At 50.6% G+C, this 17,153-nt stretch overlaps 1 protein-coding gene across 3 annotated transcripts in view; it reads right to left on the bottom strand.

Annotated features, from left to right (window-relative positions):
• RNF220 (ring finger protein 220) overlaps positions 1-17,153 on the bottom strand; it is a 211,820-nt gene that overhangs the window by 70,782 nt on the left and 123,885 nt on the right. For all 3 annotated transcript variants that reach the window (XM_062497111.1, XM_062497112.1, XM_062497113.1), the window contains one exon: positions 9,584-9,713. In XM_062497111.1, coding sequence (XP_062353095.1) covers positions 9,584-9,713 — 130 coding nt within the window. The remainder of the gene's footprint in view (positions 1-9,583; positions 9,714-17,153) is intronic.

The following is a 17,153-nucleotide window of genomic DNA, read 5'->3' as shown; positions in this document are numbered from 1 at the left end:
CCACATGGAAAAATCAGGTCATTAGCTGAAGGTTAAGTTTGCTGAGCTCAGGCAGCTACAGTTGTTTCTGCTTATCCCTGAAGGACACTGAAGCAGTAAGGAGCAGGTAAGAGACCTGCTGCCATACAGCTGGAGTCTTCCAGCTCTGCCACTCTTCCACAGAATCCCTTCTCAGCAGCCTCCTGTTTGACAGGCATCGGCCTGTGCAGCTCCCACATGAGATCTGCAAAACCAAAATACTTCTAAAGGCTGTGGTCAATAGATGTATTTAATTAAAAAAAAACAAAAAAAAAACCCAACCAATTGGAAACAACTGATCTTTAGCTATAGGACTCGTGACTTGAACATGCAGACTTGGGATGGGAGCCCTGGCAGCACAGAAAGCCTCCAGCAGAGCCATGTGGATGGCAATACCAGCTGTAATGGAGCAGTTGCTGGGTAAAGAGGGAATTGGATTTTGTGAATGCCAGTTTAAATAAGTGGAAGTGTCACTTGATGCTTAAATAAGGATAGAAGAGCTTGATTTTACACCTAGCTGCAGGTGACAGCCCTCAGCATGGCCAGGTAAGATCTGTGCCATCACAGGAAGCACACTGGGATTTTTAACCTGCTGTGGGTCCCCCAGTAGCATCCCATGATAGGAAAAGGGGCTGAGTAATGATAAAAAATTGCCAAAGAGGCTGCAGTCAGGGCTAGAAATGTTCTACACCTACAGTGCCAGATGTGCTTCCCACACACTCCCCCAGTCGGTATTTGTGAGACCTCAGTGACCAACAGAGTCAGTTGTGACAAATCTGACCCACAGGGTCAGTCATCCACCTCCCCCAAAGAGATGAAATGCAGCAGAATCATAAAACACTGTGGCTTGACCTGACCATGTTGAAGTCCCGTATTTTTTCTGTCCTATTCATATCCCCAGTTCTTTCTGCCCTGTTGGGTTTTCCTTTATCAGCCTCTGGTACCCCATGTCCCTGTTCAGAGTGGACAACAGATTTCTGGGTGAGGATGTGATGGTCCATGTATGTAGGGCCAAACAGGAGACCGTGGCTGGGGGTAGTTTCATTTCTCTTCCACTATTTGAAAAGGAGATGGCTGGAAAAATAGAGAGGAAAATCAGAGGGAAAGGTCATGCATTAGATTGATTTGGGGGGCTCTTTGCTACCATGGCTATAATGACTGTTTAATTATTCCCAGCTCATGTGGCAGTTCAGAAGAGGCTCTGCAGAAGATATGCATTGCTCCAGGGCAAATAACTGACCAGAGATTTATTTCTCACCCTTGGGTTTCTGCACACCCATTCCCAGTCCTCCTGCTGCCCTGAGAGTCAGCAGCAGAGGAAGGCTTTGCCTTCCAGAGTTCAAATCTCAGCCTTTAAATCCATACCTTGGAGTCAGGGAATGGACTGCAGGTACCACAGGTCTGAAGGCAATTTAAGGAGTGTTCATAGCCCTTTTAGGGCACTGCATGAGCAAGGGAAAACATAACCCACACATTCTTTGACTTGCTGTGCTACCCTGGAAGTTCTGACCCATGAGAAGTGCTTCTCACCTACAGATTATGGACAGCAGTCTCTGCCTTCCCTGGGATCTGCCATGGAGGAGAGAAACAGGGCATCTCTAAGCAGGACAGGCAACTGCCTGGCTTGTGCTCTCTCCATAGGAAAAGCAGGTAGGTGAAAGGTTCAGGCTGCTGTCATTGCTACCCTCTAAATGCACAGGATGATGCTGGAGGGTCTCTCTTTCCTTTCTGTCCATGATTAATCTGCCACAGTGAGGGGCAAAGACACAAATCAGAGGAGGAATGAAAGAGGATAAATCCATGGTATCAGCAGCACCACATTGGCTAGATAATAAACAGACTCCTCTCCTCATAAATTTCTCTCCATTCCCATGTGCTTCCCTGCCATCAACACTGGCACACCTGGAGCTGGACTGCTCCTGGCCTTTCTGGTGTCCTGGCTGGTGGGAAGAGCTGTGGTTTTGCCAGGGAACATGGGACCCTCCACCTGGTCTGGCATCCTTCACTCCCTGCACAGACTGGGGTGCAGGAGGAGCACCAGGATGGCACACTGGAGCCCCATCCAAGCTCACTGGGGTTTAGAGGGTGCATGGGACACCAGAGGTAACTGGGGATAGGTGATCCATACCAGTATATGGAGTGGGTGGGAGAAGCACTAGAGACACAAAGTACGCTCCAATTTACTTAGCAGTTTCACTCTCTGTCTCAGGGCCCCAGGGCAGCTTGTTCTCACTGCCCCTACACCATGTTGCTGTCCTTACTCCTCATTTTGGTAGCAGCCAGCTCACCCACTTCTCTGCAACCCAGACAGGGAAGTGACCCTGTTAGCTGCCTTGTGGTGGCAGGTGGTCCTGGCCTTTCTGGAGGATCATCAAGAAGCTGGCACTTCCAGGCAAGTTTAATTTAAATCTGACAGGAGTCAAACTGCTGGAGAAAGCTTCAGGTGATACCACCCAGCTGGAAATGCATCTGTGCCTGAAATTGGACACCCCTGACTCCAGGATTGAGGTTCTGTCCTGAGCACCTCTGCTGTGAATGGCATGGAATGCCCCATTGCTGCTGTGGGGCAGGACTCTCTCCCCGAGGTAATCAGGGCAGAACAGAATGTGAAAACCCGTTCTGTGTCCCTAGAGCAGCTCCCAAGCTCCCAGCTGGTCCCCGCAGCCGGGTTTGGCTGGTGAACATTGGCTGCAGGACAACCATGGAGGACTCGCACCCAGGAAGAGCACTGAGGAGACATCACCGGCTATTGACTGCTTGACTGAGCCCTTGGGGAATATCAGAGCCCTTTGGGAAAGCCCCTGGGAGCACTGGGAGGGCACAGCCAGGGAGAGGGTGCTGCAGGAGGGGTACCCATTCCCACCTGCAAAGCATGCTCAGGCACTTAATACTACCTGTCCCCAGCTTCTCCCAGCCTGGATTTATGCCTTGAGGGGTCACCTCTGGCGAGACTCTAATAACACGACTTTATTAGCTTTCTTGTTCCTTCTTTAAGATACAGTAGCAAGGGGGGCGGAGGGCAGCAGCACCTCGGGAAAGAGCGGGGGTCGGACGGATAGGAAGCAGCTGCCCTGGCAGTTCCCCTTCTCTGTGACAAGGGGGAGAGGGAGAAGAATGATGCTCCCTCGAAATTTATCATGCACCCAATTACAATGTTAATTGGCAAGTCCCAGAAATCAATTAATTCGCAAATTTTTTTCAATTAAAAATTAAGATAAATCATAAAACGTTATTAAGCAAAGGCCAAACTCCATGAACTTTTTTTTTTGTAGGCATCTGGGTTTTTTTTTTTAATTTAAATAAAAAAAAGAGCTGTGTTGCCAAAGCCCGATGCCCTTGAGTGCCTTTGCTGAAGCGCAGGGGGCTGTCATCAGCAGGACTGGGCTGAAGACAGATAAAAAAATATCGACCAGTCGGACACACTGCTTCTGCTTTATTGATCAGGCGGGAATTTAACTTGCTGTGCATATCCACCGTGTCAGCAAGGGCCACGGGCGAAATTAAAAGTACTTGGCTTGGAGATGTCGCCTTGATACCGGGGGGTGGGGAGAGATGGAGGGAGGGGGAAGAAGAGGGGGAGAAAGGGAAAAAAAGAAAATAAGAAGGTGGAAAGAAAAGAGAAAAAAAAGAAGAATAAGTTGAGGAGCAGGAGGTTGCAATGCCTGCTTGCAATCTCACTTGTTGGTCAGGGCTCCTTCCTCTCTCTGGAGAGCTCGCAGGTGTCTACTGCATGCCAGGAAGGGAATGATGTATTCCAACAGAGCATTGGAGAAGATCTTTCTCACTCAAAACAATTTCTAAGGTCTCTCATTGAGAGGCTGGGGGACCTGCAGCATTTGCTGCACAAGAAGTCTAGGGAAGTACCTGGTCATCAAGTTAAAGTCCCCAGGCATAAATCAAAGAGACCTGAGGTGAGAGCCATGACCCTGACGTGACACATGACAACAGAGCTAATTTGGGTTTTTCACACTCTATTTATCCTGCTGGGCCTGGCAGCATGGCCACTCACCCTTCCCACTGCAGCTGCCCATGCTGGCGCTGGGAAGGTCTCCTCCAAAGGTCCTTTGGGACAATACAGTGCCTGGCAGATCCCACAGAAATGAAGCAAACACTTCACTGGGGCAGTGCAAGGAGCATCTGTATTTAAACAGAGTGTTCCCTGAGAAGGAGAGGGGTGTGAGCCACATCTCATAACCTGCTCTGGGTCCTTATTGTGACCAGGAGCAACAGACCAAGCCCCTGCCATTTGGGCACACAGGGACCACAGTGCTGATGTATTTGCCCACATGTTCATTAGGAGTCTCCAGCGCAGACTCTGAGGGGCTAGCATGGGATGACTTTAATCAGAAAGAGCATGAAACATTGGGAAAGCAACCTGTGAAAGATGTGAAAAGGAGAATGCATCTCCATAGGTCTGGATACATCTCTCAAGAACAGTCAACTTGCCTTGTGACCAGTTTATCTCCCAAGGTCCCATAGCCTTTGTGTTTCAGCTATTTTGCCAGTTTCCTCATTATTTCTTATCCCATTGGCCCAAAGCTGCCTCTGTCCCCTGAGAAGAGCTACTGCTGTGCCTCTCTCCATAAAGAAACCTGGAGCTGAAGCTCCTCACAGCAGGGTGAAGATACTCTGTGCAGTGTCAGGAGCTGAGGAAGCACTTTCTGTTTCTACCCTGGCTGCAAAAGAAGAGAGGATTAAGAACAGTGAGAGGAAAAGAGCATGTGTGCAAACAAGGGAGAGGAAGCTTCAGATGGAACCCAAAGGAAGACTTAAGCCTGGGTGGAAGTGCACTGACTGCTGCTGCAGGAGCTGGAGCACCACAGTCTTGTGGTTGGCTCTTTTCCTCTGTCATGAATCAAAGCTGGCTCCAAATGTCAAGCTAAATTCCCCCATCTGGGCACTTCACCTGCTTTGACACAGGCCTTCCCACTGCATCTTACTCTGCCCTCCTTTGCCTGACACTATTTGGTTCTTCGCGACAGCATCTTTGAGGTCACAGAAAACAGCCTGCAGCACTTTCCATTCTCACCAAGGTGCGAGACCCCGGTGCCCTCTGTGCTCCAGGAAATGCTTCGTAATCACAGAAGAGAAGAGAAATTATTCCTGCACACACAGGAAGGTCATTAGGGGAGATTAGTAGCTCCTGAGATGCTGGATGTGTCCCCATGCCCCAAGCAGAATGGCAAGGAGCAATGAGAGCTGCTGGCCCAGGCTGGGAGCAGCCAACAGGTGGGCACAGGCTTTGTAAGACAAACATGCTCAGAATAATTACTGATTGCAAAGGAAAAAAAGAAAGAAAAGTGAATGAGGGGAGAATTTGCACAGCCATGAGGCACTTTGGGAACATCATCACCCTCACTGCTCCACCCTCTGGACAACTCTCCAGCTATATTGATACACCTCATCCATTTTGGGGAGGTGAAATTGCAGCTCTGAAGCATAGGTTTGCTGCTGGCAATGCAGGGGAGAATCTGGCAGCTGCCACACGGTGAAATAAAAACATCCCTAAATATTTTTTTAAAGGAGCATTGCATATTCAAGAACAGCTTGTTATCCTATTAAAACCACTGCATCCAAAGGCACATTCGCAACCTTCAAACTGCTGAACTCAGCAACTAATATTTGTAATGTGACTTCCTAAGATTTTTTTAAGTGGCCAATAATTGTCTTTTCCCCCAACTCTAGGAAGAATCATTGTGGAGCATCAGCTGAGGCTGGCTCTACAGCTCTTACTTCCTCCTTCTGTACTCAAAGTCATCTTTCCTCCCACTCTGAACTCAAACCAGAGCCCCAAACCTGCCCTTCTCCACCCAGCCTCCCCTCCATCAGCAGTGCTCTGTGGTCACTGCCTGGGGACAGCAGGCAGGGATTAAGGGTCCTGCTGCACGCTGCCTCCTCCGTTCACAGTATTTACCGCAGGGTGACACACGCAGCAATGCACATGGGGATGTCCTGAGGGACACGCTCCTGGCTGCTATTCTAGAATGCTATGCCCACCTGCACTCCCCTAGGTAGTTCTAGGGTGGGGAAATGCAGCTGCAGCCAGAGCACCAGCTGAAGCTTGGAGCAGGGTGCACTGACAACTCCAGAAAATCTTACATTTCAGTGTGCTTTACTGCAAGCCTTTAACATGGATGAGGTGTAAAACAAGTGAATCTATACTGAGTAAGGATAGGAGACTCACATCCAGATCAGCTTCATGCACACAAACCAGGAATATTCACGTATTCTGTGTTGAGCAGCCTGGCTGAGGCACAGGGCATAGACGTATACAAAGGGTCGCTGTTATTATTTCTTATTTTTACCTTGGGTGACACTCAGGTGGGCAACTTTTGCTCTCTGTCAGTACAGGCAGAGCAAGGAGAGCATCCCTTCTGCCCCTCATCATGGGGCCACCTCCCCTCACCTGCCTCCCACTCTCTGCTGCTTAGAGCCTGTGCGCTGCAAAGGTGAGCTCCAAGCTAATTTCTCTTTGGAGGAGGAATACCAGGAGTCTTGCCTGTGAAGAGTTAAACCCCATAAAACCAAGGCTTGTAGTTTTGTTTTCTTTCAATTTATACCCTTCACTTAAAGGGGGGGCAGGTGGGGAGGGAAAGAGGGGGAGAAAAAAGAAAGCCAGGTGACATATTCTAAGAAGGAGCACCGAAAACGTGTTAAGCACTTCAAAATCTCATATATTCAATCGGCCTCTGGCAAGACATCTGCCTAATGTTAGCGCTTAAATATCCTTTTCCATTTTACATGCATTCAAGTCTCATTTGAGCGAAATGAAACGGTATTATTAAAGGGAGATTTTGCACAAATGGCCTGAATTTGACATGTCAAGTTCAATGAGGCTGTTACATATGTAACACCAAAAAGGGCTCGGAGGCTGCCGGCTCTTGAAACAGCGCCAGTGGCTCAGAAATGAAATTTGCATTCAGAGAGCCCTGCTTCTCTGCGTGGAGCTGTGCACAAGGCTTGGTTAGACCCACACAGGGTGGAGGAGCCATGGGGTGAGCACAGGCAGGTCTCTCCCTATGCTTTGGGAGACTGGACACACCAAGAAGGCAGCAGAACTAGAAACCCAGGTACCTCATTCCCACTCAAGATAGCTTTTTCAAGGGAAAGCTGGACCCTGTGCCAGGGTTGGATACTCCTGAGTGATGTTCATCACTGGTCCAACAGCTGGTTTTTGTCCCTGGTACATGCACAGGACTCCCTAGGCATGGGGGAGTGTTGGCCTGTTGCCAGCATGGCTCCTCCTGCCTCACTGCATGATGCTCAAGCTGGGCTGACCTTGAGATGTCCCTGTCCTGAGGCCAGGATGGTCACATCAGTACTGCCCATGGGGGGAAGGAGCGCTGTCCCTGTGTCTGGGGGATAGCAAACCCCATTCCCACCAGGTGAGAAAGAGGTTTGTTGGAGTGGGTGAGTTGTTTACGGTGATCTGGGACCACTGGGTAGCATCATCCAGGTGGTGCCTACAGCTTCCTTGTATCTCAGCACCAAGAAATTCCTGTGGTCATCTGGACCACAAGGAAGAAACCCCTTTTCCAGAGAGCTGATCCAGTGCCCACCAAGCCTCCAGTACTGCAGGTTCAGTGGGCAGGAGGGGATCTGCCTTCCTAACCCCGAGCACAGGAAATCTATGATTTTGTTGCAAATCATTAAGGTTTATTAAAACTTAACACCACAAGCCATGATTGGCTGCATCCTCTTTAAATTAAAAAAAAAAAAAGCCCTTGGAAAGCAGCCCCCTGGTTTGCTTCTCCCCATCAGACTGATAAGTAACAGCTGCTCAGCCATTTCGGTAACAAGTCGGTATTGGCAGGGAGCGGCCAGGGCTGCCGGTGCCCGTCACGTTTATAGGCCTACATTTTATTTTTATGTTTATTGGGTTATTTGAGATCATTATTAGTTTCTCTCTTCTCGTTGTTGATGTGTTCTTGCTCCTGGCTTCTCCAGGCAGGAAAGGTTGGGGAATGGGAAACGGAGCAACCCACTATAGCGAGCTGCCTGCTGCGGCTGGGCAGTGCATGGGACTTCAATCCCCTCACACCCTGCTGCCTGCTAATCCTGCCCACTATTCCTGCCCTTCCTGCCTGCTGCTGCCGCTGGTCCCTGCATCGGTGTCCTCTGGGACTGGGAGAGCCCATCCCTATGTGGAGCTGCTGTGTTACAGATTAGCCTCCATTGCCTGAATCCATTGCCTAGATTGAACGTTATCTATCACACTACGGAGGGAGTCATTATTTAATAATTAATAAAGACCTCTGATTCTTCCTCGCCGCCTGTGTGGCCGAGTGGAGCAGGCCAGGGAAGCGAGGGCAAGCCAGGGAGAGCTGTCTCCTCTCTAACTGCTGCTGTTATTTAAAGGAATAATGCCATTCTTTTTCATTTGTCAGCTGGCCCACAATGGCCCTTGTCATGCTTTATGATTTAGGGTTTCCTTTCCTTTCCCATTAAACGCCACCTTCCCATCACCACTTCACGCCAGCCAGCCTCTGCTCCTGGCTTGCAGTTTCAGTTTCACTCTGATATTGGCCCAACTTCTTTGATGGGCTCCTCTGAGCACTAATTGCTTCTGTTCATTTAAACCTGTTCACTAATTTGCAGTGGCCCTTTATTAAGTTGGATGTGGCCCAAATTACACCATAAATTACGCTTGCAAGGAGACTGGGTGTTGCAGGGGATAAATGTGCTGCCTGTTCCCTGCTTCCCCCCTTCCCTATCTTCCTGTGCAACACACCAGGGATGTGGGTCTCAGCCTGAGCATGCGGGTGCTGAATTTGGGATATCTCAACCCAGATCCATTCTGGGAGGTCTCTCTTTCCTTCTCTAAGTAAATCTCCCTCCTACTCCCTCCATCTGCAATGGCTATCATTGAATCCAAGATGATCCAAGCCAAGCAGGGATGGATTCTACATCCTCTACACTATGCACAGCCACATGCACCCCTCACCCTGGCACGCACACACGCACACACACACACACACACACACACTGACACACAGGCTGTCCCTCCTCTCCTACCACCTGGTGATGTAACTTTGCTTCTAGTAGGCAGTTGGATTCCTTTCCTCACCTTTTAATGACTGGAGAATTCATTAATAATTGAAATAAACACGCTCTTTCCCAAGGCTGTTGACTTTTATTAAGGCAGGGGCAGGGATCTGCCAACCCCTGGCTGCAGCCATTTCCTAAATAACTGCTAGCAGTTAAAAGGCAATTATTTTTTTTTAAATAGGTGACTTTTTTTGCACTGGGGGTAGCAGAAGGGAGCTGAAGGCAGCTGAGGGGCAGTGTGCACCAATGCTGCAGGGTTGCTCCATCAAGGGATGCCAGCAACATGAGAACTGCTCACTGAACACATATCCCTAGGGAAAGGGATGTCTGTGACCCCCAGGAGGAATTTCTGCCTGACTTTATCACTGCAGTGAACTCCAGGGAAATGTTTCTGCCCCACTGGCTAGCACCAGATTTCCCACATCTTGTAGCTGTCGGTACCACCATCTTCTCTGCCACATGCAGGTGCCCCAGCTGGGTCACCAGGGATGCGGATGGACCCCAGGGAGCTGCTTACCTGATGTTCAGCTGTGTGAGCTTCTCCAGCTCCTGCTCCATGTGCTCCTGCAACTCCCCAGGGCGAAGAAGGACCTGGCAGATGGGGCAGATTGGAGCCTGGCTGTCAAACAAAGTTGCTTTCTTTTTGCCTGTGAGAAGGAAAATAAGGGAAAAAGCTTTAGCTCAGATCAGCTGCCATCAGTATCATTTGTGCTCTGCTTTGGTTCCTGTCTTAGCACAGGACTGAAATCCAGGGTTTTTCTCATGGTATAGCCCTAATTCTCTCCCCATCCTACAATCCCTGGGGTAGGGATTGGCTCTTTTCTGCAGTAGCACAGCAAATTACATGAGAGCATCCCAAGCCTGGCTGTGTGTCCTCCAGTCTTAGAGGGAGAGCAGCAACAGCCACATTCTGGAAGTGACCCTGCACAAACCCAGCTTCCCATTTGAGGTCAGGTGATATGTCTTGGAGTAGACAGGTAACACAACACTGCTCACTGTTCCTGTTAACTCGCTATAAAGAGCCATTTTCATCCTCCTTGACTCTCCTGAAGTTGGGTGGGTCAGGACGACCCTCCCTATGAAGGGCAGAGTAAATCTCCATGGGCACACAGTGCTGGGATACAGAGGAGAACCCATGGTGTGAGGCTGTGGATGTGCTAGGGAGCAGGTCTAGATGCTCACCCAGGATTGCTCACCCTATCCCAGGGCTGGACTGGGACCCCTTGTCCTCTCTGCACCACCAGCAGCTCCAGATCCAACAGTTCCTGGAGTTCTGGGCCCCCTGGGGCTGTTTCATCCCTGGGTGAGATTTGGGGCTGCTTGTGTGTCCTAATCCCTAGCTGGGTTGGGTCTCTGGGGCAGATCTGCAAGTGATGCATTTCCTCACACCCTCCTACTCTCAATCCTGTCTTCTGCTTCCCTGCCCAGCCATATCTCCGTGGTTGACTCCCTCCTATGAAGCCAATTTCTTCCAGCTCAGAAACTTTATTGCCCCCTCTGTAAGGAATATACAGCATCTATTTAACATAAAATAAAATTCTAAAGCAAACAATGAAGTTCCCATAAAAGAGGGAAGCCCACAGGTCCCCAGGCCCCCTCTCCCAGCTGTACTAGCAGCTCTGCTCATGAGAGGGCGTGCGGAGCCTGGCTCAGATGGCTCTGGCAGGGAGAAACGTGCTTTATAGCTGCCTGCTGTCATCCAACATGAACCCTCCTGCTGGATTATTTATTTATGTATTAGACATGGATCAAATTGGCTAAATCCGAGTGAGAGGCAGTAATGCACAATAAAGCAGACAGTGCTGGATACGAAGGGGCTGCCTGCATTGTGGCCTTCCAATCAGGAGCCAAAAGGTTCCATTTTATGGTTCCTAATGATGGCAGAATCCAGTTAAATGAATCCCCATTAAAGGAATAGACCTTCTCAAAGGATAAAACATTGGTGTGAGCAGCTTTACTGGGTCTCTGCTTCTCCCTGTATAACTGCCTGGCACAAGCATGTAACAAGAGAAAGTTTGAGAATCACCTTGGCTTATCTTTGCCCTTCAGCAGGACAAAGTGTATATGCCTGGTGGAAGTAGGGCTATCACTGGGATACTACTTGCCTCTTCCTTCAGCTATTCTATAGGAGATGGGAGAAACTGAGGCATAAAGGGCAAGTCAGTGCTACAGTGCATTCCCTATATTACCAGCTTCCCCTTCCACAGGGAACTCTCCCATTTGCAGAGCCAGGAGGAAAACCCTTCTGGTCCCTCTTCTGGACTTGGGCCACTCCCAGAGGATCCCAGGCAGATTCCAGGTGCATCGGCCCCTCATTCCCACCACCCTTCTGCCAGGGAGGACACACTGTTATTTTGGCAGCGTGCAGACCATGCAGCTTGGAACATACTCCTTTCTTCTCCTTCCCTCATGTTTAAATAATGCCCAGAATCAGACTCAAACCCAAACATCCAACTCCTGCTGACCCTTGCGGGAAAGTTTGGCATTTCAGTAATTCCACCTTCCTCTTGGAGCTTTTCCACTTTTGTCTAGTGGGGGCTCAAAATAGTCCAGGAGCGTCCCCGACCACCTGCTATTTATAACCCCAACTTCACAGCAAAACAATGGAGCTGTCTGAGTCTCCCTCCCAAAATAAACAGGCAGCCTTTGAGTGGACGGGAAATCCTGCTGGAGCCCTGCTGTGGGGTGTACAGATGGATGGGTAAACAGGCTGCCCTCCGCCCTACTGCACTGCATCCCTGCTCCTGGCCCAAGCCACTGCTGTGGGGCCCACGAGCCCCCATTGCCTTCCACAGCTTTGGCTGCTGGGGCTGGGATGCTCTCAGCAGCACCAAAGGGTGGAACAGAGGTTGAGCATCCCCGTGTCTCTGCTCTATGGGGAGCCCAGAGCTCTTTCTTTGCTGGAGGAGGTGATAGGCAGTCCCAAACCACAGAACTGGGATTGGCAGCCTTGGACCAGGATGCATAGTCAGGGTCCCCTGCTGGGGACCAGATGGTACACCAGACTGGTGGGATATTTAACCTCCTGCACACCCCAGCACTCATGCCCTGCTTGTTCTCTGGTACTCTTCCATGGGATGCATGTTCCTAAGCAGAGGTGACTTTGGATTTCAGTGGCTGGGGCAACCAGGGGGGATCTCAGACCATGGGAAGAAGCCTTGCTGTCTTCCATGGCTGCTCCCAACCCCAGCCCAGGCCAGCAGGAGAAATGAGCAGTCTTACCCATCAGCTACCACCAGTGATACAGTGATGAATATGTGCCAAGGAAGGATGTGACAGCTGTCACTTGGCATCCCCATGACAGCTGGGGAAGATCCCCTTGCTCTGGCGAGTGAGGGAGGCCGGTGCTTGCACTGAAACAAGGGCTTCCAGAGGGGCAGGAGAACAGGAACCTGGACATACAGCCAAGTCCCTGACGTACAGATTGCAAAGCAGGAGACAGAAGGAGCCCTGGCTCCTGGCCTGGGGGGCTGACAGCTGCACTCTCACAGGAGCAGGGCTAAGTGCAACTGACAGGTAGAGAGGAGGGATCCTCTCCTGTGCCAGGAGGACACCTACACGAGCCTCCCCAGGTCTCTGGAACCCACTGCGTGCCTGCAGCGCAACCGAGGGTTCTCCTGGAATGTGTCTCCCCAAATCAGCAGCATCCACATCTGCAGCATGCCCAAAGCCTGGCACACACCCACGCTGTGGTGTCTTGCTCCAGGCAGTGGTACCCATCTTCACGTTGTAGGATGCTGGGTTGTGAGGAGAGGGAGAGGATTGGCATGGCAAGTTCTCAGTCTTTGTGTATGAATGCCAGGGTGGGTGCATGCATCCCACCTCTCGTCTCCAGAGCAGGGACATCCTGATATCCAGCAACAAAGGATGCTGCATCATGTGTGTGGCTGGACTGTGCTCGGGTAATGTAAGTGCTTGCCCCTCTGGAGGGAGTAGAGGGCATTGATTTGCCCAGGGCAAAACAAAGGGCCGGTATCCCTGAGCGGGAGGGACCTACGTCTGCTCACTGCTTGTCCTTCCCTGCCCTGCGCCAAACCCGCTCCTGGGAGACACTGAATGGATCTTTTCAGGCTTTTGTTTTTTGGCAGCTGTGTTTTTGTTTTCTTTGCCCCTCTCTCTCCCCTTCACTCTCTGGTTACTCGGTAGGCTCGGCTCCAGTGTTTACCCTCCGCGGCTCTGCCGTGCTTCCCTTGCTGCCGACCCCCCGCTCGCCAGCGCCAGAGAGATGAAAAGGCAGAGCCTCGGTGCTCCCGCTGTTTGCACGGTCTCCTGGGCTCCGCGGAAATGTTTAACTCCAAGTGTTGAAACCGAATATTTCCTGCTCTGAAAGCAGAGTGCTCAATACGCAGATGCACCCCTGTGTGGAGGAATTTGTCCACAGGCTCTTTCAGAGGGCATCTTCAAATGGATCCCAGCCCAGGCAGGGACTGGACCAAACACTCCTGATCCCACTGGGGATAGAGGGCTTGATCCTTCATTCATTTACACTGATACGGAGCCAAAATAATTCCTTTGGGAAAGGTCTGATTCACTGCAAAGCAGCCGGTAATGGGACCTGGGCTCCAGGCTGGGAGCTGGGCTCAGGTTCTGGGGACACAAGTATGATATTGAACAGGCAAGGAGCCATGAAGTCATCCCTGCTCCTGCCCTGCACCTGTGCCCTGACAGCACTGCAGGGTGGGAGTGTGTCACTTGTAATGCAGAGCATTCCCTCACAAACAGAAAGCAAACTACTGTTTTGGAGAGCATTTAAGTTAAAAAACCAAGGAACCCAGCCCACCAACACTGCTGACAGCAGAGGGTGTATACAGCCCCTCACCACTATGCAGTGCAGAGTAAACAATGCTCCAAGTCACTCAGTGAGCAAAGTTTACAAGGCATGAGGGGCTCACTCTGCACAGGAGCTCAGCAAGCTGCCATGAATGAAATAAATTGTCTATAACTCCATTGCTTATCTGCACTGATGCGCAGTCAGGTGCCTCCCCAGGAGCTGCTGCCATGGGCGGCACAGGCAGTGCCACCTGCGCATCCCCATGCTGTCCTTCCTTGTGACCAGCTGAAGCTTGCTCCCATGAGGACCAGCTCTTCAGTCCTAACTCCTAGGTGATTTCTCCTACTTCAAACTCTTTTCCACTTCTCTGAGTACCAAATCCCCCCCATCTGAGATGCTTCCCTCCATCTCACCCTCCTATTTATGCTCTCTCCCTCTTAAACACTCCATCATTTAAACCAAATCAAAGCTCAGTTGATCTGAAGCTCTTCTGAATAGAAATGACCCCATGCTGGGGCCTCGTGGCCCTGTGCCCTGCTTTGGGGGCCATGCTGGAACCAGGTGGGTGGTAATGGAAGTGCTGACACAGGCTCCTTGACAGCATCACCACTGCTAGTGCCTGTAATAATCCCTCCCGGCTGCTCTGCAACTCGGTTTCCGCGGCGATTATTTTCCATTCAATGATGGGCTTGCTGTTATTTGTGTACTGATAGCAGGTATCTTGTGTGACAAGCCTCCTTTCCTTCCAGCTCAAAAAACAATAATTCAAAGAAAGCCCCATATTAGCTTGGAAATAACAAAACACTCACTCTTTTCCTGGTGAGCCCATGCCGCAACTGATGAGGCTTACAGAGCCCTGGTAGTAAGTGGCAGCCAAGGAGGGGAGATGACAACTGTGGCTCAAGGCAGAGATGGTTCATGTGTCAGTGCAGAGCACCCCAGAATAACAGCAGAGGCAAAAAAATACTTGGTAATAAAATGAGGGAGCAGGAATAATGTTGCTCATTGCTCTCCCATCTCCCTGTTATTTACTGGTGTGGTCCCAGTGCTGTCCCCATGGAATAGCATCCTGCCTGCTGGGCACTGCCTTGGATCCCGCTGGTTGGTACCAAAGGGTATAGGCCCCCAAAAACCTGCGCTTGACGTCAGGGCACCTCCCATTCCTTCCATCAGGGATTTCCCATCTCTCAGGCTCCTGCCTGGCTGGGGGATACAGACCTCAGCTTGCTGCCCAGGATGGGGTGCCCTGAATCTGACCGCTGCTGCAGTTGCTCTGCACATGGCAGTGGAGATCCAGGTGCCAGAGGCAGTGACAGGCAGCGAGGTGACTCCAGGTTTGCAGGCTGTGGCAAAACACCTGCAAACTTTGCAGACACCCCACAGAGCAGCAAGCACATCCAGATCACTGAGGAATCACCCTGAATTGAGCAGACCTCCCTTGGAGCATGTGCCTTTTGGAGGACTGTGCAAGCAGGAGGTGGCAGAGGTCTGAAAAAATGGCTATTCAGGTAAGAAAATATTTTTGAGGAATCACTCCTGCATCACAGTGCAAAGATGCTGCAAAGTACCACCAGAAGCTGGACTTGGATTCTGCTTGACACAGCACAGGGCCAGTCCTGCCTTGAATCCAGCAAAGAGAGGCACAGGGGTGAGTAACAGCTGGTTTTATGCTCCTAGGGTGTATAAAACACAGAGAGACACAGATGGACAGGGGGACCTCTGCAACCACATGAACAAACTGGGTCACAGAGAAGACCTATACTCAGACTGCTGCATCCCCACCAAGAGCCTGATCCCTGACACTACTCCTGCTAAGATGCCCAGGCTGCCAAGCAGCTTAGAAAACACACCTGCTTCTCCCGAGAGTAAAAACTACAGAGGCATCTGAGGCAGAAAAGATTGCTAAAATATTGATTTCCTTCCAAAGAAAGAGTTGTTCTTGTAGCTGCCTGTCCAGACAAGCTGGATACTGGAGAGAACTGGTGTAAACTGTGCAGCACTGCTGCCATGCAGTTAACCCCAGCTAAGGTTGATCCCATGGGTCACTCAGTAAAAATGCATGTTTGAACAGCACCCTGGGCTCTTCAGAGGCTGTTGCATGTCCCATTGGGTCCAGCACCATGTTTCTCATGGCAAGTGTCAGCCTGGCAGCAGGAGAGGTGAGGAACCCCTTGTGATCCGACCCTAGCTCTTCATCTGCGGAGATCATGGCTGCCTGGCGTGGGGCAGTGGAAGATGGATTGAGCTGGGCAATAATTTAAGAAACTGAGTGAGTCTGTACATCCAATCACTTTACAAATCAGGGGAAAGGGAGAGAGGAGGAAGGCAGGAGCGGGGGGAGAAGTGAAAAGGCCGTGCAGGGAAATGCATCACAATTACTGTCTCAGCTCTAATGAGGAGCCTGTCATGAGGCTGTCATCCTGCGGAAAGCCACCTACTCAGAAAGATTCAATAAAAAAGTAGCAGAGAGATAAAAAAGAGATATATTTCAGCCCTTGCTAATATTCTTTTCATTTGTCCCAGCACAAAATAAGATACTGCACTTAACCGGCTCGGTTAAAATGAAAAGGGGGGGGGCGGGAAGGGAGCAGCATTGATCAATACCACTAAAAGCCGGGAGACACGGTGATGGAGTGCAATTTTTTTGTCTGTGCTGAAGCATAGCAGAGGCCCGGGTGGGGTAATTTATGATTCATACGCATGCTGGCTAACTAGAGGCTGACAAGACAATGAATCCCCGATGAGAGGGACGCAGGCTCCTGGGAGAGCTGGAAAGGGAGAGCATGACAGGGACCTGGAAGGGAGAGGGGAAGAGGAGGACTGGGACAGCCTGATGGTGCTGCTCCATGCGGGGATGCTGAACTGAGCAGAAACACTTCCCCGGGTTTCACAGGAGGAAAGTAGAGAAACACTGAGATTAAGCGAAGGAAGGTGTTGCACTGCCTCCATCCCCATCCTCCTCTCTTCCAGCTCACAGCTGGGCAGCCTGCCCATGCAGGCTTCTCCCAGGGAATCACTTTAGTGCCCAGCCACACCCCTCACTTGACTGGAGATTGACCAAATGATGTCAGCAGGGACCAAGGACAAAGATAATCCCTTCTCTGCTCCAGATTCTCTGACGGGTTCCAGTATGAGTCTAGAAAAGCTCATGACCATGGAGATGGACCTTCTTGCTGCCATCCATCTTCTGCTCTTGGAATGAAACTGGAGTCTCCTTCAACCCAGGGGTTCATCTCCCAAACACACAAGTCCTGGGGAGAAGCTGGGTCTCCCCAGCATCAGTCAGGGGTCCCTGACTTCAGTGAACATGGCATGG

Source organism: Cinclus cinclus, chromosome 8 (genome assembly GCF_963662255.1).
Source record: "Cinclus cinclus chromosome 8, bCinCin1.1, whole genome shotgun sequence".
Classification (NCBI taxonomy): Eukaryota; Metazoa; Chordata; class Aves; order Passeriformes; family Cinclidae; genus Cinclus; species Cinclus cinclus.
The sequence above is the reverse complement of the archived record's forward strand: the minus strand, read 5'-3'. Positions and strand labels throughout refer to the sequence as shown.